This window comes from Nannobrachium achirus (assembly GCF_963921795.1).
Source record: "Nannobrachium achirus genome assembly, chromosome: 11".
NCBI lineage: Eukaryota > Metazoa > Chordata > Actinopteri > Myctophiformes > Myctophidae > Nannobrachium > Nannobrachium achirus.
The window spans coordinates 23,487,436-23,510,811 of record NC_137820.1 but is presented as its reverse complement, the minus strand read 5'-3'; the positions used below and the strand labels follow the sequence as shown (position 1 = coordinate 23,510,811).

The following is a 23,376-nucleotide window of genomic DNA, read 5'->3' as shown; positions in this document are numbered from 1 at the left end:
CCCCATGTCCTTTCTTCTAGAACTCTCCATTATGCCTTGCACACAAGAGGACAATACCTAGGCTATACCCTATCTACATAGGTACATACAAAATGCCCACCACACCATGGACTCATAATGCTTTTCGAGTTATGGGCTAAACACGATGTCTAGTTTCCTTCCCCCCTTGACTCTAGTAGACTGAAATTGTGAAAACAACTTAGAAAAACAACAACGGCCTTTACTCAATGCAATAAGGTTGGGCTATTTCAAGCATAGCTATAAACATACTAGAACAGGCTCTCTTTATTCCACACGTTCCAGCAGCATAGCATATTATTCACTCCGAGCAACTGCAGTTTGCTGCATAGTGCGTATGCTCTAGCAGCGAACAAAATATGTTTTACACAAGTGGAAGTCACGTTAAGCTTCACAAATGTTAGCATTTCAGAAAATAACGACTTTGAGCATTCTATTTTAGGCACGCGTACTTCTATACTTCGGCCCCTCCTCGCTACTTTAGCCTGATCCTTGGTGTATGTGCCCCCTCGTACGATGGTGTCGCGCACCAAAAATAGCAGAAATACAAGCTCACAACGCGTCGCGATGTGATGCGATGAGAGCTTGTAGAGCTGCTATGTTTGGCGCACGACACCATCGTACGACGAATTATAAATTAAAGCCTAGTCTGGTGCTGGTCTAGGTTGATGTCATTCGCAGAGACGCTTCAGGACAGGCTAGAATAGAAATACTAAGGACAGGTCCGTGACGTCATAAACAAGCGGAAGTTTCTAGTCCACACCATAGGTCCACACAGACTACACTACTAGGCTACATGCTTAGTCCATAATCAAAAGACTAATTTCGAGGTCACTCAACAATAACAAAAATACGTATTTTCAACAGAGAAAGGTGGCGACGCGACTCAAGGGATGCAAAAGTAAATGTGACAACGGCGCGAGTTGAGCTTAGATCACAGAATTCCATTTACTGTTCAGTGCTCCGATCCGGTCTAGAGCCCGCCTACTTTAATAGAAAATGGTGCATTACACATACGTATAGGCACGCAGGTCGTTTCCGTATCCGTTCTACGCCGGATTTGTGAATTGTAAAACGAATTTATCCAAGTCTACTATGAGTCCAACTCACTCCCGGGGACACTAGTTTGTGACATCATCGACGACACCTTGGTGTGTTTTGTTGTAGAAAACAGGACAGAACTAGATAGGCAGGGGGATCTGAACAGAACAGCAGACAAACGTTTTTCACAGTTGACAGATGAGCAGCTGACGATGTTCCACCTGGGATCTGGTTTATGGATCAACTGGGGAGACTGTTAACATTATTCCAACCGCGTCGAGTTGTCGAGGTAGAAGATTAACAAACAGTATCATACGCGACGTTTCAGTTCACTTCTCAGAGGGAATAACGTTACAAAAATGTCGTCTCCAAGTCCGGGCAAGAGGCGAATGGATACGGACGTGGTGAAACTGTATCCTTTTATCATTATAATACAACAACAACACTGTGTTCACGATGACGTACAACATGTCTGCTGCTTTTATCCCTTTATCCTAGCTGACACAGCTCTGTGAAGCTGCTGCCACGACTGTTGCGTGTCGTAACATGAATATTATACGATGATTGTGTAAAAAAATACATTTTAAGCGTTTGATGTGGTATTGATTAACATACTGTCGTCGATGCCGCGTCGCGTCTATACTTGTATCAGTTTAAAATGCACGTTTTTTTGTTACCCTCTGCCTGTTCGGATGCTGTGGTTGGCACAACATTAGCAGCAGGCTAAACTAGCTTGGCTAGGGGGGCTATCAGGCTGTTTGTTTTTCTCCCTGGCCCAACTAACTGGATTTTAGCTCGACAAACCAGCCTGATCCGCGTTAAGTGATCACAGAACAAACAACAGGCACTTGATCATATCAGGCAGGGATTGTAAAAGATATGTCGTCAAATACCGTCATCCGTTAACAAACTGGTTGGCTGCAAACATTGTTAGCAGCAGAAGCTAACGTGAACTTAGCTTACGTTATCGACGACAGAGATCAAATGCAATACAAGAGTACATATAATTGGACCTGGTTGTACTCTTGTCTTTGGTGGGACAAAACACTTACTGTAAGTAGCCTAACATGCCTTGATGGAAAGGAAAAGAAAGGGCCGTGGCCCGGACTAATTTTAATGTCGTTAAAAATGTCACGGTTGGCGTGTTTTTCCACGAGACCTGCTGTGTCGGAGAGAGACGCGGTGTCATCTCGGTTTTAAGAACATACAGTTCGTTAAGTACATTTTTGAAACTTAAAACGCTACTTTTTCCCATTTTCTTTGTCCTTTTTTACAGTTTTTATTTCGCTTCAAAATCCTTTTGACAATGTACTTATGTGTACTAACTAAGCATGCAAAAAGTAACACGTATAATATCGGTGCTCTAAATATGAATAATATTATGCTACAGATTGTATGTTAAGTTGGCCTTAAAGGTCCAGACAGCGTGAGCTGAATTGTTTTGTTTTTGTCCTGCAGTAGAGCTCTTCTTAGTCTGATTGGTCAGCCTGTTACTATCCGGAAAATGGTAGAGGGCGGGGCTTGAGAGACAGCTGATCGAGGAACAACAAACGTGCTGTACAGAGCACATGCAGGATGGGGGTTGGGAGTGGGACAGTGGTGTAAAGTAACTAAGTGCATTTACTTAAGTACACTTGAGGTATTTGTACATTACTAATACTTTTACTTCTACTCCACTACATCTCAGATCCAAATATTGTACGTTTACTCCACCACATGTATTTGAGAACTTTACTTATACTTTTGATTATTATTCAAAAACATACATACATTAACCACTTCAGCCCTATATACATTTTGGCCATTTGAAAATAGCCTATCTGCTATTTTCTAAAGATTTTTGTACATTTGAAAACTTGGAATGGGACATTCTTCATAATGAGCACTTTTACTTTTGGGACATTTTGATGCCAATACCTCTGTACATTTTGAATTCCTCATTTTACTTTTTTTTTTATTATTATTATTTTTTACGTAAGGGTGCACACGCCCTTACGTAGAGGATTTCTGCAAAAACGCTCCATTCTCATTGAAATGCATTTCAATGAGAAGGGAGCGTTTTTTGCAGAAATCCTCTGCTGGCATGAAACCGCTTCACTCTCATTGAAATGCATTGGCGGAACGCAGATTCCACTCTCTTAGGTACTTTGGTGTGAGGGCAACCTAAGAGAGTATTTCTTCATTGTAGTATTGATACTTTTACTTAAGTAAAACATTTGAGTACTTTTTCCACCACTGGGTAGGCATTTAACCAGGGGTCTCAAACTCGATTTACCTTGGGGCCGCTGGAGGCAGAGTCTGCCTGAGGCTGGGCCGCAGCCTCAGCGCACATGCACGCGTGTGCAGCGTGTGCGTGTGCACATGCACTAATAAAACAAATTAGTACATGTGCACTAACTACTCCCCATCAAAGACATTTAAAAACATCCAATCTTCTCAAATGTCTTTTTTATTTTTTTAACACAAAATAAGATGAACAAGGACCCTGGTGTAACCAAGTTGTGTATAACTTTCCTCAGGTACATCCCTTCTTTGGTAGTAAATTTGTATGGAACATGTACTGTACTGTTAACTGTACTGTATTATTAAAGTGCCATTCATATAAAACTTGCGGGCCGCACTAACATTAAACTTTCATATTAAGGTGGGGGCCAAAAAATATCGTCTCGCGGGCCGCAAATGGCCCCCGGGCCGCCAGTTTGAGACCCCTGCATTTAACAAACCAACATGCTGAATACCTGCCTTCTGTTCTGAAACTAATGACACTCAATCACTGTCACGACTGCTTTTTATTTTTTTATTTTTTTATTTCTTCCTTTTTTTCCAAGATTCAAAATGGATTATTCAGAGAATCAGAGCTGATTGTTGTGTGGATGGGAGAGAGAGATAATTAATTTAAATGCCAACTAGTGTTACATGTGCAGTATAATAAATGTAGCATCTGACTACCATTTTACAACAGCACAATTTTACATGCCAAATTAGCTTGATAAAAACAGAACAGGCACTCAAATGATTGTTTGATTATGTGATGGCTGTAACTTCTGAGACGAGACCCCAAAACATGGGGTGTGTATCTGGCCCTGGGTTCTATGTTCCCCAGGTTTTATGGCCCCGTGTGCAACATGGAACATGGTGATGACCCCTAAAAAATGTACTAAGCATCTGGCTGATGGCTAGTGTTACTTTCCCTACCCGGGTGTGATACTACAGTTATAATGGATTTATGCTTGAATCAAATAGACTAGATTTGAACCAATTTGTTTGACTACAGATGATAGGCGACTGCAAAAGCCAACAGGCCATGCTGGCGCTCTGGACTGTTGCCATAACTATGGGAAAATTATTCCTCCTCTTCTCCTGCATCTGTTTTTGTCTGGCAGATATTTAATAGATTCCATGCTTATAAAGTGGAATTTTACCTTTGCGTGACAACATTTTTAATGCTTGGCAGTTGGCATCTTGATCTGTGAACAGGTTAAACAGATGCGCCTGTAAGAAATCAGTCTGCTCTTCTACTTTATCTCTCTTAAGCTTCAAAGTCACTTGCTGTAGCTAAAGCCACTACTCAAATATGGATCATATCAGCTGTAGGGTTTAAGCCATCGCTTGAATGGATTAATAAGAGGTCTAGGTTATTGGCCTCTCCTCAAAACCAATGACCCTGAAGAGTGAAGGCAGTAGCACATCTGATTAAAAACACAACTGCCTTAATGTCAGAAGAGAGATGACCAATGTCACAGTGCACAATTGATGTTATATACTGTCAAGTATTATTTTAGTTTTCTAGCTGCAGCTTCTGTGGTTTGGTGCCAAATAAAACTACGGACAGTATGAGCAAAATAAAGTAAAAGTAGGCCTACAGTGACAGGAGATTAACAGTATGACAGGATGTTGAAATGTAGTTACTGTTGCTTTTGTGTACGATACTGACAACCCCTCCCCCGCCACAGATGTTTCTTTCTTTGTGACAAACGCATACATAAGCGGTGTTTCAATTCAAACAGTCAACACACAGTCTAGTCTCTCTGCCTGTCACCACACCCGGTGATTATGACACATCCTCCCTACACACAGAAGTCACCCCACCCCCAGCCCCTCAAGTGGCTATGCTACCTATAGATGGCTAGAAGAAAGTACCCTTCAGTTTTTGGTTACCTCGCACTCTAGCTTTGTGAATTCCTGTTCTTACCATGCCAAATAATCTATGGTTCAGAGGCATACACTTATTTTGCCATAAAGCTGGAAGACCCTGCAATATATTTTCTTTTAAATAATACATTTTATACATTTTGATCAATCTGTTCTTTAAAAAATAGTATAGGTGGTGTGTAACAAGTCATTTCCCCTCTGATAATGCCACTAGAACTTTTCAATTCTGATTGGCATAGTTTGAGTGCAAGATAAGTAAGTTGAGCTGTTGGCTGAGCAGGTCAGATTGTGGTCACTGCATTATTGATCTCATGCCATGCCATGTCTTATTGATGCTGTGTTTGACCTATGTTCAAGCTAGTTCAGCTGGTTTGACCAACTTTTTTTACCTAGATGGAGATTATATGTTCTTTTTTTTTGTATGCCAGTTGGTTTTCACTTTATCCCACGTCTTAGTTGAAAAGAATGTTGTGTGTGAGTGAGCACCTTGTTACATTAGTATGTTTCTATGTGGACTGTTTTTGGTATGTCTTTTCCTTGACCAGAGGTCAGCATCGAGAGCAAGCATGAGGTAACCATCCTTAGTGGACTCAACGAGTTCGTGGTCAAGTTTCACGGGCCACCAGGAAGTAAGAGTAATTTATTATTATTATTTCATTCATCTCACAGGATATACATTTGTAACACTGTTGAATCATGCGTGTCAAGTTATTTTTTAAATCACCCCATATGAGGCACCATCACTTCTGTGAAATATGGCCTTAAATCAATGACAGTTGATTTATTTGTTTTCAATTACTCAAAAAGGACATGGTCTGGAACAAATGGCCTGAAATGAATGAGTGTATGTCCAGTTATGATTTTTTAATACTGTTGTCAGAAACTGTCAAATGTTTTGCCACCTCGCAACAGTAGTATTGGCTTGAACACTGCTGCTTTGCAGCTATGTTTTCCCTATTTGTTAAAAAAAAAAGACGAAAGCTCTTTGTAGGCTAACACTGTTTTGCCTGATTACATTTGGAAATGGATCTTGTGGTGGCTTGATTCAAGTGTTGTCTTTTTTGTTTCAGCACCTTATGAGCACGGAGTGTGGAAGGTTCGAGTGGACCTTCCAGATAAGTACCCATTCAAATCACCATCAATAGGTATGGACTGTTTGCACCGTGCTGTTTTATTCACATTCAGTAAGACATCAATTAACAATTTGTCCACCGTCACTTAAGAGACTAAATATTATTTCATTTTTATTTTACAGGATTCATGAATAAAATATTCCATCCAAACATTGATGAAGCGTAAGTTGGTCTATCATGATTCATCAGTCATTTGTGTAAATAGTAATGCATAGATCTGTTATATTTAACTGTTATTTGACCTGTCAAGTTAAGAAGAACAAAATCCTTGTTAAAACAACCTATGTAACTAATGTTGTTTCATAATTATAATAACAATTTGGAAATGGGAAAGGATAAATTACTGTAAACGATGAAAGGCTTGAGTGTTTCATTTTTTTCTTCCCTGCAAGAAGCTCCCTGGCCTCTTTTGCCATGACAGACTCTGCAATGCCCCACTCTGCTTTAACAGTGTTTTTCTTTTCTCAGGTCAGGGACTGTGTGTCTAGATGTTATCAATCAGACATGGACAGCTCTTTATGGTAAGAACTGCTACATTGTAGTCCTTAATAGTTGTCCTTAATAGTTGTACTAGTCAGTTAATTTGGACTGACAGACATTGATTGTAAGATCACTTAACTGTAACAGAACAAACTGGCTATAATATGGAGTCAGTTTTCTAACTTTGTTCACACAAGTTGCTCAAGTCACCTTTGTGTGATTAGTCAACATTTGTACACCTATGTGAACATTCCAAGTGAATTTCGAAGCCTCTGACTTTAACTGTGACCAGAGTTAGCATTAGGCTAACATTAAATGCTAAATTCCTGGTGTTTTATTTTATGTTTAACAATAATTATGATGTGCTTATATTTTAATTATTTATCAGCAGCATGATGTAGTGATTTTTAAGTGGTCATTTTGTCTAACTGGTAGTATAACGGATACAATTAAAACCTTTCAACACATGAAAGTACAACTTGTGCTGCCATCTCCGTTTATCTCTGTTTTTAGTAGGAAGTGGAGTATTCAGTTGTTGGATGGCATTTCTAGGGGCAACTGCAGTTTATTCAGCTGTTGGGAGCTCTAATATATACACACAGAGATAGAAAGGAACGCCCATAAACGTCACATCCGGTTTTAGCCACATTGAGAGCGATTTTTATTTTTTTATTTTGGACGATAAAAACATTGACAACCAAGAAAAATCCATCAGAAGGACATCTGGAACGCAATCGTTCACTTGCCCTTGGAAAGTTGACTTATTATTAAGATAATGAGACTATTATGAATGGCTAACGCTAGCTGCCGGCTATACCTCGCCACCTCGGATAGCCTGCTATCCTGCCTCCTCAAAACCTCTTTAAACCTCTGGAATAAAACGGGACCCAACTTTGCTCTTTACTTTGACTGCTTATTCAGTCTACACCAAATCTCTTTTTGCCAGTCTATGAGTGCCAAAAATCTAGCAACGCGACACGTTTAAGCTTGTAGATTGTTGGCTTATGTTATGATCCCCCTTACATAGAATATAGATGCGGGGGTTCAAGTGGTTTATAATCAGAGTCAGATTATCCTTATATCTTTATTGCATGTGTCAAGATACACAAGCACTACTGAGATCGGAGATCTGTTTCTCTCTCTGCATCTACTCCCTCTCCCTCTGTGTTACAAAAACATGTTTACATATGCACAGTGTTCAATCGCCTGGTAGAGACGCTATTACAAGATATTATTAATTAAACGTACCATAATATAAAAAGCCAACAGCCATTAAGTCATCAATAATGTTTTAGAACACAACGTTGTAGAGAATAGTAGTTTACAGAGGATAGAATGCCTATTTGGCAAAGAGCTGTGCGCTATAATATCATCTATCATGTAGGATTTACACACTGCTTTAGCCCCGTATTCATTGCCATGTTTTAAACTCAATTCTGTAGGTTTGAAACGAGGACATGCTAGGGTTTGGCCTGTGCTATGTATAAATCCCTGCATGATAATACACTTCCAAACTGTTATGGTGTTCTCCTGTCTCCTGTAGCCTCCTTGGAATTCATTAAAACGTGTTCCATAAACATCATTGATGAATTAATAGCTTTTGTAATGTGATAGCTAATTGATCAGTTCAATAGAAAATGTAATCGTGTCTCTTACCATGTGATTAAATCAGACAACCATGGTCTTGGACCATCCTAATAATATTAGGATGTTTAATTTTCAAATGTATCGTTTTTTGACCATTGGCAACCAAGGAATCATTGAAAGACATTACAATTAATTTAAAAAATGGCTATACTGTTAAAAATCAGATTTGAAAAACGTGGAGATCCCATTCAAACTAACAAGAGTAAGTTATTCTTTCCCCCGAGGGAGCGGAGTCCCCAGGTATGACGGGCTGATGACACTCTGTCCAGTCAAATTGTTTTAGCTTAGAAATTGCTAAACACCCAGGACATTTTTGTTCAGACCAGAACCAATATTGCAACGTTTCCTTCCTTGCGTTCCATTCCCGTTCCACAACTTTCCTAAACAGTTAAAACCTTTACACTTATGCAGGGTAGATTTCGCTGAGCACAAGTGCTCTTTTTCAGCAACGCCCTGTTTTACAGTCATACAGTTATGCACATTCACACCCGGGAGGAAGCTGCCCAGCACAAGTCTTATACTGTTGGTCACGGAGCAGCTCCCCTGGTGCAGTTAATGTATGCAACATGTGATGATTTATGTGTTGCTGTTGGCACCAAAAATAAAATTGATGTCAAATGGGCTAAAAATAAATGACAAGTTCATATTGAGTGTTCCGTTTCCAAATCTAACGGGATAACTCTCCCTTTATATTATTTGACATTATCTGGCAGTTAACGATTACCCTAATACGTGGACCCCGATCTCACCAAAATAGGGTATAAAAAGAAAAAGAGAACCACACAAACCGTTAATCCTACTTGACCCAGTTCTGATTGGAACCTGTTTGTGTGTATCATACTTGAACATACTGTACCAGTCTGTCACAGAGAAATCATACCTGCTCAGGTGATAGAGTAAGAGACATGACAGATTTATTCTCCATTGCTCCCCTTTTGACCTCACTGTATGTTAGGGCTGTCACGATATGCCTAATCCACCATTCGATTCAACTTTTGATTCTAAGCTCACGATTCGATCCAAATCGATTTTCGATACCATATAGGATATACTTTTTCTTTTTTTTTTCACTGAGAGGTATATGACTATTTATTTAGGCTATTGTCTTGATTTATAAAGAAAACACTTGTGAAAATGAGAATAACAAAGTTTATAAACAATATAAACTTGGGGTTTTATGCTCTAATAACTGACATTGTCATGCACAGAAGTGAATCGCGATTCGGGTTGTGATTTCGATTTAACAGAATCGAACGTCACCTTCGGTTCGATTTGCGATTCGAATCGGAAAGTGACAGCCCTACTGTATGTTAAAAATGAAAATAAAACTCCTGGATAACACATTAACACGTTTCCCAAAAATTGGGTTGGGACCTGTATATGTTTGTCACACACCAATTTGTATGGGCTGCATTAAAAGACATAGCCTAATTCAAGCTTGTATCCTTATCAAATTACTTCAGAGAAGTACAAATAACAAATAGCTTAGCATTTCTTATTAGTAGTGCTAGGTGTCGCATTACTTGGTGCGTACACACACACACACACACACACACACAGTGCTCTAGGAGTTGGAGTCCAATTAAGCTCTTTATACAGAACATATCTCGATATGAGTCTAATTAAGCTCTTTATACAGTACACCCTGTTTAGAATATAGCAGAGTGACCTTGGCTTACATGCAGGCAAACGCTGCATACTGGTACCATGAGCACAAATGCGCCTTGAACAAGAATGATCTGTCTGTCACAACACAACACATGACACTTAACATAAGACAACATATTGCAACGCATTAACCAGACGTCCTGCTGTGGCCAGGTTTAGCAAGAACAGTCGCTCATAAACCTCGCACACAATAAAGAGCGTGAGCGACGCTTCTTTTGATGGGTTTCAAACATTAGCTTACTGGGTTCCCAGAGGGTGCCCGGTTTAGGCCCCCTCCTTTTTTTTTCTCTTTGCTGAAAATATCCCATCTACAAGCTCACGCCACGTTATAAGCTTGTAGATCGCTTGTTTTTGCTATGTATTCCCCAGAATACAGAAATTATGGTTCATGTGGTTATTTAACGTTGCCTCTACCAATGGCATGCAGCAGCTGAATGTTGGGAGAAAAAAGTAAAGTTATAGCAAAAATGTATTGAGTATCATTCTTCATGGCATTCTTATTCACCATGTTAAATAAATCTCCTTCTCTCCCCCTCCGCATCTTCCAGACCTCACCAACATCTTTGAGTCGTTCCTCCCCCAGCTGCTAGCCTACCCCAATCCCATCGACCCTCTGAATGGAGATGCAGCTGCCATGTACCTGCATCGGCCAGAGGACTACAAGCACAAGATCAAAGGTTGGATTCTCCTTTCTTTTCTTTTTTTTGGGCTTTTTATTGATGGTACAAGAGAGAGTCTGGGAGTGGCATGCAGCAGCAAATGGTCCACCTGGCCTGAGAATCGAACTTGGGAGTCACTGTCAGGCATCAGAGCCTATGTGGTACCCGCCCTAACCACTCTGCTATTGTGCACCCCCCCCCCCCCCCCTCTCTTCTTAAAGTGACAGTTGGATGTAACTGTAGCAATGTTTTGAAACCATGCTGACAACTCTTTCTCATCTTTGGCATTAGATACTGGTGGTGAGGTGACAGACAGGGATTTGTCGTTTGTACACCATTGTTGCTCAACATATTTTGTGCCTTTCTGCTTTCACACAGTGTATGGTTTAAAATCACTTTTTTTGGTTTTAGAATACAGAATATTGATTAACATGAAGATGTAATAACATTTATTTCATTGGTTGCTGCCAATTAAGCGTGACTATTCCCTGATATCTCTCTAAGTAAGCTCTCAGTTTACTATTCGCTTGAACATGTTGGAGTGATAGAGACCTCACAAGATAACAAAGTGTTTTATACTAGCTGAGTCACAGCTAAACAATTAGCAACTGCCACTTAAAGCTTAATTTATACTTAATTAAAGGATCCTTGTGTTGTGTTTTTTATATTAAAAAGTGTGGTGAATTTGCAATATTGTTTTCAAATTTCAATTATAGGCTGTATGGCTGCATGTGATCTCTTGCAGCCCTCTACTTAGTAAAACCTTTTTTTAACAAAGCTGATGTTCTCACAGCAAAAACTAAATGCAGTCTTACATGGCTATTACACACAGCAGACGTGATCACAAAGAGAAGATACAAAATATAAAACGATAGTGGCTGACCGTATCAACAATATTCACAAGCTTCCCATCCAAGGATATGCGTCCATCATGACGCTAGTGACACTTTTGGGATGATTTTCTAACCAACCAGTTGTCTACACATTACCTGTGGTAGCATGAAAGAATCATACTTCTGTTTATCTGAGAGTATGTTAGTAACATACTCTTACATACACCTGTTAGTAACCTGTGAACCCAGCATGTGTCCTTGTGGGGGTTATAGTTCTATCACACAACCCCCCCTTACAGCAGCTGATTCACGCCAACCTATTTCCAAATGTCGACTGTATGTGTGCGTTAGTAAAACAACCATGTTAGGATTGACAGCTGTTCTTGAGTGATTCCGAGAAGGGTATGAAGATATGCAACACATTTGGATGGGGGGAGCTCTTGGCGGAGACGACTATCTGAGATGAAGTTCCCAAATAAAGGTTATAGATTGATTCCTAACATGTGGCCCGGGTGACTTAAGCCCAGTACAAGTACAGAGGAAAAACGAGGGCCAGGTGCCAGTATGCAAATCTCCTGACCCACAGTAGTTGTCATGAAAATAGCTATGAAAACATTGAGAGCGCTGCACCTGCACACCAACCCCAGGAAGTCACACAACGTAATGCTACAAGTGTATGTTTTTACATGTGTGAGTTGGGGCATTCATGAATAGTTGGAATAGTCGAATATTCGACAGGACTGGCCAAACTGTCAAATATTAAGTAAGCAAGAGGCAAACATTGTGAAAATAGCAGATCTACATGCTCACAACGCCTCGCGTTGCGAGCATGTAGATCGGCTATTTTCACAATATTTATCTGCGGAACCGAGTCATAATAAATGTAATACCTACAATTCCAAGTGCTTGTCACTGGGTCCCCAGTTCAAATATGTTTATTTTGGGGGTCACGGCCTAAAAAGGTTTGAGAACCCCTGGTATAGAGCATTAACAAATTCATCCACCAGGGGTATTGACAACTCATTCTTATGACTTCCTATCTAGCCAAGCTTTATAAACTATATATTTTTTAAAGGGAAAACAATAAAATAAAAAAGCGAATATTCGACTTCGGTGAACAACGTCGAATAGTGACTTTGCTATTCGAATATTCGAATATTTGGTGAATGCCCTAGTGTGAGTGAATAGGAACCAGTTACAGTGGACTTCACGTTGACAAAGCGATGCATCTTTCTCCCTTTTTCCCCTTGTCACAGAGTACATCCAGAAGTATGCCACAGAGGAGGCCCTAAAGGAGCAAGAGGAGGGAGCCGGTGACTCCTCATCTGAGAGCTCCATGTCAGACTTCTCGGAGGATGAGGCTCAGGATATGGAGTTGTAGTGAAGAGGAGCAGACCTCTACCACACAGACTATCATTTCCTAAAGAACAGAAACTTGCTATTATATTCATATTTAAACAAGACTATTTTTTACGACTAAAACGATTTTTATCGCTATACGTGGAGCTGCAGGATTATATTGCAGTATGTCACTCTCCTCTAGGAACTCATCGCTATCCGTTTTCTCCCCCTTCGGCTCTCAACCCTGAGACCCTACCCACAGCAGAAAGGAGGAGCATTATTCATTTTCATGATCCATTGTGTGGCTGCTGTCCCTGCCAAGGCTTTGGCTCTTTGTTTGACCTTTGCTCCCCAGCCAGTCCAAACTTGAACAAGACAGGGAGACGCCTCCCTGGGAGAACAAGGCTGGGAAGATGAGACTAGATAGATTGCTATTACCACAACAAAATGGAGGCAGACTGTTTACACTCAATATCCCAGCCATTGTCCCACAGCCACACCTCACCACCTTTTTATTGCGACGAGTATTTTGTTTTATTCTATATTTTATTGGTTCATCAGGCACGCTTGTTTCTCCCTTTGCCATCAGATTTACTGCAGGATGACAATCCACCTTTTTCTGGGCAGTCACAAGAGTATGCATTACCATTTCTGACCCTCCACTTTCATTTGAATACCATTGCCTTTACCTTGTGAATCCTTGGGAAGTTGCCATTACAACCATCACTTCCGAGGTTGCAGATCGCAGGGCGGTCAACTGTACCAGGCTAGTATGGCTGCATGTGACCTGTCTAACTGCCCTCTGTGAGGCCCAAGGGCCAGTATGCAAATCTCCTGACCCACCGTAGTTGTCACCCCACGGAGATGCACCAGCACATCAACCCCGAGAAATCACACTACGTAATGCCACAAGTGTATCTGTTTTCTTTTCTTTTTTTTTTCTTTTTTTTTTTGCATGTGTGTGTTCTTGGGTGCGTGAGTGCATGGGAGTGTGAGTGAGTGTGTTTTAAGTAATAAGACAGATCTGTGGCTTAGCCGTAACCCATTACGCATTGACCACTAATGCCCAGCAGATGTCAGAAGAGGAGGCTCCCGATAATTTCTCTGTCTCCTCCTCTCCGTTCTAGGAAAGTATTTGTCATTCTCCAAGTATCTTTTTGTATATTGTGGCATGACACCGAAGTAAAGTTGTGTAGGGCTTTGTGGAGCTACAGTAATGCTGTTAGAAACGGGAAGGACACCTACAGTATGTGGGCCACCTGTGAGTTGAGGCGGTGTTGTGTGGGGCTGGGCTTGGTGTTTGTGCTGTGGGGAATAATGCCCAATTTATACTTTGCTGTACGACGGGGTTACGCAGGAAAATGGCAGATCTACAAGCTCACCCGTGACGCGTTGCGAGCTTGTAGGGTGGCTATTTTCTCCCCGTGACTCAATCGTCCGAAGTATAAATCGAGCCTAAGCGGGTGGGGGTGGGGGATTATCCAGGTCCCTGTTGAATTGTTGAACTTCTTAACTTTGCCTATTGCTTGTGTTAAACTATACTAGGTGTTTGACTTGCGTAGGGATAGTTAGTTTTTGCCGGTGGTAAATCTTATCATAATGTATGGTTTTAATACTTATATAACACGCTAGTTTGGAAACTAATTGTCCTGTAAAGATAAGGAGAATTATACACCTTTATTTTGCTTTTGGACGATTTGCTGCTTTTTGTTCAATCAGATTCTCCACTCCAAAGAGATGTTACACCCTAATCTTTCTTATGCAAATGTGTCCACCTTTATTGTCAAGCCTGGGGTATACTCGGTTGCGCGTTGGTGTCACATCTACCCAATCTACAAGCTTGTATTTTGGCTATTTTCTGAGTGCAACACCCGCGCGCAACAAGGTATAAATCAGGAATTATTGTCAGTGTGCAGGTGATCTCCTCCCACTGGGAGTGCTTTCCTGTCCCTGCTTTTGATCTATACTGTACCTACTTGTATTGTCATACAGAAGTGCTCTTGATTTTTGCCATTCAACATTATAGAATGATACCTTCTGTTATTTCATTGAGCGACGTTCATTTTTTTTAAACAAAATAACCTAAATGGTGGGACCAAATTCTGGCAGATCTGCATCCCATACCTAAAAAGTGAATGAATCTCATACATATTTGATTTAGAGTTAGTTAACAAGATATTTGGGGCTTGATGCTTTGTAAGGGAGAAGAATAGAGCAATGTTACTCATATTGATGCACCTCCAAGAAGCCCTCCCTCAGATTAGTTTAAATTCAAATCATTTGTATAATGTTGGTCTCAATGCAGGTAATCCCTCTTTAAAATCTTGTCCACAGTACATAGGCAGTATGTGCCTGTTAACACAAGGTTTCACCAGAAGGTTGAAAAAGGGGGACACATTACCATAGTAGTGATGATTTACTATTATAACAAATGTCATAGTACTGGCATGAAGCTTATTACATGTTTGTAGCGTGTACTCATCCCAAGATGGCTGAGTTTCTATGATTGCTTATTTCTTTAAGAAAGAAATGTGTTACCTAACCATTAAATTAGTGTATTTCTTCTCACCTGGAGAAAATGTATCTTAATCCAAAATGAATTAATACATTGATTAGTTGCTGACGAACTGGGAAAAAAAGTTTCATATGACTATACCCAAAGAGATGTTTAGCTCATGAAAACTATAAAAAAAAAAAAAGTTTTCCACTTGTATTAATTTACCACCTGCATTTGAAAATTGAAATTGGCATGCTGTTGGCAAAAAAAAGATGCAAATGTATTGTCATTGACAATACATTGGCATGCATTAGTTTCTAGTTCATGAAAGAAATCTTGCTGTAGTTCTGAGTACTACATGTCCCTAGGAGTAACCTTGTTTTGAGATATATCCATTTAATGAGAACATTTGAGAATAACCAAGGTGCAGTTGGATGCCATCATTTGGATACCTATCTTTATTTTAATGAGAGATATATTTGAATTATAATTTGTTTTTGTTTTTTTTGTTTAACCCTTATGTCAAGGATATAAGTCAACATCTCCAATTTTAAAGGCAAAAAATAAATGTGCTTCCCTTGTACCTTGAATAAATAAATAAAAATATGAACTATATCTGCATACTAACTTATTGCTAAACTGTTTGTGAGTCGTTTTCATACTTTTAGTGTCTGTAATGGAACAATGGTAGATGCAGTAGGCCTATCCAATCAATCTAAAATGGTTCTTGCCAACTGAATCTGTATTGAGAACCTTGTCTTCTATCTTTCGCCCACCAGATGGCAGTCGTACAGCATGGTGCAACAACAGTTTCTTCAGCAGATGTAAAATAGATGGATGACTGTTAGAGGAGCTATATGTCCAGATCCAATGAAGCAACCGATATGAACTGTTACTGGACAGTGTATACATACATAGTCCTTATTGTACAGCTATGATTATAAGACTGAATGAGGTTAAGTGTTTTTTTCTTTCTTCTTTTTTTTACCTAAGTTAATCTATGCACGTTTTTGTTGTGTGGTCATTAAATATCAATTGCACGTTTGGTAATAATCGTGTTGGCTCTATACTACACAGAATAGCCAGGACCCAGTCACCCAAAATGTGAGATGACCTGTGATGTCATGCCGTACTTTTTATTTCTGTTTTATCTATTAGTTTGGTCATTAAGGTCCACAGAATGAGAGGTCTGCTCTGCCGAAAACATAGTGAAAAAAAGTTATGGTCATTTGTATATTCACATTTTGGCCCCACAAAACTGAAAAGTGATGAGACAAAAAAAACTGAACAAAAGTGGGAAAAAAAAGTGATGACTCATCACTTTTCACAGTTTTGTGGGGCCGAAATGTAGCCCAAGAAATGTTTTTCATGCAAAACAAATTCTTTCAATGGATTCAGAATCATGAAGAACCCCTATTTTGAGCCCTCCCATGCGACTTAAAGCAGATGTTTTCTTTATATTTTTCTTTTCCTGTATAGTGAAGTCGATGGGACAGTGAATGGCCATCTGTGGACCTTAATGACCAAACTAATAGATAAAACAGAAATAAAAGTACAGCATGACATCACAGGTTCATAGAAGGTAAACTCTCAAGAACAGATGAAGTAAGTGCAAAACAGAGAGGGCGCTGTTTTCCCCTTTTCTTTGACGGTAGGTTCCCAGATAGCACAGAAGGGATCCACGACCACCGACATCCAAGCCTTGCCTTGTCTTACCGGCTAACCCCTGGTTCACCACTACTTCACAGACGGGAGCGTGTCGCTGTTATACATGTCATCTTTTCGACACCCGACTCTAACCCTCACCCTAACCTCAGTGGAGTGAGTCGCTAACCCTCCGGTCGAACTGATGGTCGTTCGAAAGAGCGCGATTTGCCTTTGTTGGTGCCAGGTTTCCCCTGCAGCCACCAATGTTTGGTCCCGGCAGTGTATCTCCTACCTAGAGGAGGTGCCAAGTTATCTCAGGACGACAGAGATGGATGGGACAGAAAATGACAGAGCCAATCAGTGACTGTGTTTCACTGTTCAGTTGAAATGCAGTCACCGATTGGCCCGGTCATTTTCTGATTTCTCATACTAGCTCCCTATGGGCCGAAGTCCAGACTGATACCATGGAGGAAAGTGTGAGTGAATCAACATTATCATTCTGGCTAATGCCAGGCTACCTATCAACATCTATTGCTTCCAGTTTGAAATAATGGCCCAACTCTGGCTGGACCAACAATGAAACAGATTTCCACAATGCATTGCCATTGGAAAGACCAGAGGAGGAGGGAGAAGAGCTATATACCATTCTGATGGGATTAATTGGCCAGTGAAGCCAGGGAACACCTGTTCACCAGACAAGAAGAGAAAAGTAGAAGATAGCAGCCTGTGCCGCCAAGGAAGCTGCATGAACAAATCCAATGTAGAAACCTGCTTTTCCGCATCATATCCTCTGTCCTGATAGTCTTTGAGGGCATATCTGCATTTGCTTGGGAGTGAGAATGTGTTGGCATTTCTCAGCCCCAAACACATTCCAGGTTTGTTTTTCCAGACAGAGGAAAATCAAATGTTCCCGGTCCAGTTGCAATCGGTGTGGAAAACCGGGGCAACCCTGGAACCCTGCTTGAAGCTCACAATGAACTGTGATCATCATCAACAATGCCGATTCAGACTGTAACCATGGAGCGAGTGCAGAAGCAAGATCAAACCTCATCACAGTAGCCAATGAAAAACTGCACTGTGCGTTATAGCTGGTCGACATCCAGGACAAGTTCATGCTTGGATTGGATCTACTCTTATCTAACGAAGAGTAGTTGTAGATATACAGAGGACACATTTCCTTACATGCTGCTCAGTGACAATAGCCATTTAGAGTGGCAAGAGAGGCAATAATGTCACTTCAGGATCAGCATGCATGCTCACCCACGACAGCAGCCAGACAGGATATCGTCACACTAGCCCAGGCACCTGCTCAGAGTGGAATGAATGGTCAACAGGGGGTGTGAATCAGGTTTGATTCCACAGATGATGAGTCTCAGCCACCAGCTCCAGTAGTACCACCAGTACAGGACCACTCAGAGGCCCTGGTTGCTCAAGAGCAACTAGGGCCTCCCGCCCGGTAACCGGTAATCCTCTCGCCCTCACATAGTGATCAGCTACAAGCCTTACATCTTTGCTGCTGCCCAAGCCACACTGGTTCAGCACAAAATGAACACAGGGGAGGCTTTCCATATCCACGTTCACCTATGGCAACAGTGGTGCAAGAGATGGCACAGGCAAGCAGCATCTGACTCTAACAACCCCTGTGCCACCCCAGTCATTCTGGTCCTGAAGAAAGATAACAAATGGAGGTTCTGTGTGGACAACAATAAAAACATTTTTGTTTTATTTACATTTGTGTTGACAAAAATGCCTATATATGAACATAATGCGTACCTATCCGTCTAAAAGATAAAACTCAAAAAAGCTTTAAAGTTTATTTCCATTGTGGTCCTTTGAATTTAAATGTGAATGTGTGTGTAAACTGATTGCCATGTGCCACTGTATGTGGTACTGGCTACAATTCAACAAATTGATGGTTCTAATAATTAAAGCTGTATTATCTAACCCTTTCTTTTGCGAATAAATTTTATTTTTGTAATAATATCATACAATTAGGGTGGTTGTATTTGGTCTGCCTGCTCTTTTATTGAGAAATTAAGAACCTTTGACATGGTCCTGTTTCTGGTTTGTCACACGTTTTGACATCTGAAGATCAAAATTCCCTAGCCAAGCGGGCAGGCTCTGTGGTAAAGATTTCAGCACTTGCGCAGGACACAACACAAGGGCTGAAATAAAGCCGGTGTGAACTGAAGGTTACATATAGTGCTGCTTTAAGTCTCGCTACTATTCAGCCAGCTCTTTATCTTAATGCATGGTATATCTGTGGAGCTCTCTGTGGAAGAATAACTGTGTAGGCCTACATCATTAACCTTATACACATCTTACAGGCCATTTTAAAGGCTGGATATAAATAATCTGAAGAAAAAAAACAGTACTTGGCATTCTCATCTCAGTAAATATGTTTTATAAATGCAGGGTAAGGGTGTTTGAACAGCTACATCTGCCCCACCCCCAAGATTCAGTTGAGCAGTTCTGTGTTGTCAGGAGCAGAAGATATCCATGCTAAATCCACCTAAGCCTAAACAAATGTAAGGATACGAGCCCTACAGTATAAAGGGGCAATTCTTGCCAGGAAAGAAGCATTTCTTCGACTCAGACCTTATCGCCAGCTTATCTCCACAAATAGGCCAAAATTTGTTTTACCAATATAAGAGTTGGTTGCTAGGGTAAAAAACATGGTTGCTATGGTAAACAGTTGGTTGCTAAGGTAAAAAAGACATGGTTGCTATGGTAAACAGTTGGTTGCTAACAGACCAGCAACAACAGACTGTTGCCACAGCAACGTACACAAAGGTTCATACTGATGTCAGCAGTGTGATGTCATACTGATGCGGAGATATGAGCAGGGCAAAGGTGTGATGTGACGGACGGCCGGTGGAGGTTTTGATACTAAACTGCGACCTTACGGTCGCAAAAACATGGTTGCTATGGTAAACAGTTGGTTGCTAAGGTAAAAAAAACATGGTTGCTATGGTAAACAGTTGGTTGCTAGGGTAAAAAAATGGTTGCTATGGTAAACAGTTGGTTGCTAGGGTAAAAAAACATGGTTGCTATGGTAAACAGTTGGTTGCTAGGGTAAACAGTTGGTTGCTAGGGTAAAACCATGGTTGCTAAGGTGGTTGCTAACGTACACTAACAGACCAGCAACAACAGACTGTTGCCACAGCAACGTACACAAAGGTTTGTGTACACATCACACTGCTGACATCAGATGTCATACTGATGTCAGCAGTGTGATGTCATACTGATGCGGAGATATGAGCAGGGCAAAGGTGTGACGTGTGTGACGTGACGGACGGCCGGTGGAGGTTTTGATACTAAACTGCGACCTTACGGTCGCAATTATCAATATACACTTACATCAACCTTTTACAGTAGAAATGCTTCCAGATCAATGCTAATACAATGTCTAACTTTAAAGCTAGACATTTACATTGCATTGCTGTGTACATCACATATAGCAATTTCCTCCACTCATGATGTCATCACTGTGAAGTTCCTTCCTGCTACCAGTAGGGACACCTTTTCAAAACGTCTCATTTTAAGTAATTTCCATATAATTGTGATGAAATAATAAGCTGATATTGGACTATTTAAATATATGAAGTATTCTCTTATCTGTTGGTACCAAAAGGATGTGATAGGCCTATACCCACTCATCCACTCTGAGCCACTTGGGCTTAATAAAATTAGCAGGGAGAAGATGAGTTCTGGGTGGAGTATAAGGATCAATTTAACTTAATTTATTTTTGCAAGGTCTGCAGCTTCTAAATTATAAACAGGGTCTTCTGTTCTCTAAGAACACACACATTTGGGCTTAATAGTTTTAGGATTCATACAATGCTTTATAGCCTATTGTCCAAATATAATAATAAGAAAGTCTTATGAGAAGAAGGCCTTGAAACAACTAACAGCATGACAATACCTAGCCTACACACAAAATACAGGAGTTATGGCATTGCATGTCGATATTGAAATATTTTAACTGAGTATCATCTGCTGCATGAGTTACCTGTACGCACGTTATTATAATAAGATTCTTGATAAAACTGGTTTTCCAGTGCATATTAGGCTATCATTAAATAACATTATTCCAAAAACTAACTGCTGCAGGTTTAGAAACGTTTTGAATAATATTACATTGGTGTTGGTGGCTTTGGCACTCAATAAATGATGGTATACCAATAATCCAGGATCAAATTACTGCAATTTGTACCCCTTAGAAGTTGACATGCAATATAGGGCAAATAAGAGCATATTCTAGCTACAAACTGAAAGAACATTTTAAACAAATGATAAGGTCATACATCAATTGACTTACAATCACTATAATGCAAACATTTCTTAATGATTTATTATTATTAACAATTATCATTATATCATGAGAGAAGTTCTGTGAATGTAACATTGGCTCTAATAAAAGTCAACTATGAAAGTTGTCATTTTTTTATTATTTATTATTGTATAACATTTTAACATACTAACATTCATCTTCAACACTGCATTGCAGCCTAATTGTCCCATGGCAGGTTCCCCCTTTTGTTCTGCAAAGGATAGCCTGTCTGGTCTGTAGACATGGCAGGGAACAGTGGTGGGAAAAGTACATTTTTTACTTCAGTAAAAGTATCAATACTGTACTGTACTTAAAGTTAAAGTACTAAAAGTTAAAGTACAAAATGTTTGAAAATAGCAGATCTACAAGCTCACGCGATGCAATGCTTTGTGAGCTTGCAGATCTGCTATTTTCAAATGTAGCCACGGTAGGGCTGGTGTGTGTATGTTCCTAATATTATAATTTATATCTGCAAAGTAACTAGGTCTAATTCAAGTTTTCAAATAATTGTATTAGAGTCAAAGTAAAATATTTGGATCTGAGATATGTGGAAGTAAAAGTATTGGAATTGTAAATACTCAAGCAAAGTACAAATGTCTAAAATTGTACAAGTAGACTACATTACTTAAGTAAATGTACTTATACTTTACACCACTGCTGCTAAAATATGCTGCACCATCATTAGGCCGTCCTCGATGCGCACTTCTAATTATCTTGTGAAATATTTATAAACATCCCTTTCTTTTGTTGCCTGTGTGTCTTTCGGAGCATATTCGGGGTTTAGAGTTTCAACTTCTGTCTAATTCGGTTGCCCTGCGCTGTGAGTGTGTGAGCGTCCGGGCGTTCAGCCTGTCTGTCTGTGGAGGAGGAGGGTGGCAACGTGCGAGCCGGCCGGCTGCGACTCTTTCATAATGTATGGAAGGGACAATGGGCGCATGGATGGATTTCGGTGCAACTTTACCAGTTTGAAAGAGACGTAATCTAAACCTATCCCCTCTGACGAATTCAAATCAACTGAAAGGATGATGCTACTTTTTCCACCCGGGCCTGGGCATCTGTCTAATCACCGACAGCAGGTAAATGAGCCCCGGAGCAGAAGAGGGGTGTGAGGGTACCTGTATATAATGAGGAGCAGAGGCCTCGAAGAAACTCATTCACAAACCTAGAGGAGAGTCTTGGACCGCCTGCTCGTTGAGAAGAGTTGCAGAGGACATGATGCCGCACCCATATAGGTAAGTAGGCCAGCTACTTTTTGTTGTGCAAAAAATTTGTGAATTGAGGACCAAAAAATATCAACTCTGGTAGTAATGAATCTAGAGAATATGTGTGTAGAAATAAACACAATGGTATAATGTCTAGGCCTACATAAAAGGTGGTCGTCGTGGTAGTCTATATTGCAGAGGCCCGGTGGCTGTAGCCTGGACAGACTAAAACATCAATTTTATAATGAGTCTTAAATAAGTGCAAAGTAATATGAGATGCGTCTCTATATAGTGGAGAACCTCATTTGATAGGGCTTTTGTGTTGCAGGTCACTAATTATGGGAAGGACAACTTGTCAAGTAGGCCACGGTGTTAAACAATAAGGTGCTAACAATGTACTTTACTCATAATACTCAATCAGCCTTTAGCAGCCCTTTATATGAACCAAGTGTCCCCCTGGCACGCTGCGCGCCCCGTGCGTAAAAAGAGGAGAATTGCTGGAGGCCTCTGAGCGCGCGGCAGACAGACGGGAAGGGACAAGGGAGGAGGGCCTCGTGCATGGATTACTACAGCCCACTGCCACTGGGTTAAGATGCTTACCAACTAATTACCTATCCACAGGAAAATCCAAACAGATGGAGATATATGGAGAGGTAAACGGACACAGAGAATGATGCCAGGCCAGCTATAGCCTTCTCTCTTCTGAAATGTAATGTAGGGGAAAA

At 40.5% G+C, this 23,376-nt stretch overlaps 1 protein-coding gene across 1 annotated transcript; it reads left to right on the top strand.

Moving 5' to 3' along the window:
• Positions 1-1,204: 1,204 nt before the first annotated feature.
• Positions 1,205-16,084, top strand: LOC308294595 (ubiquitin-conjugating enzyme E2 H-like). Its single transcript, XM_080737332.1, has 7 exons — positions 1,205-1,471; positions 5,764-5,840; positions 6,282-6,356; positions 6,467-6,506; positions 6,813-6,865; positions 10,688-10,816; positions 12,888-16,084. The coding sequence occupies exons 1-7, from the start codon at positions 1,419-1,421 to the stop codon at positions 13,010-13,012; spliced, it is 552 nt and encodes a 183-aa protein (XP_080593458.1). The 5' UTR covers positions 1,205-1,418; the 3' UTR covers positions 13,013-16,084.
• Positions 16,085-23,376: the final 7,292 nt, after the last annotated feature.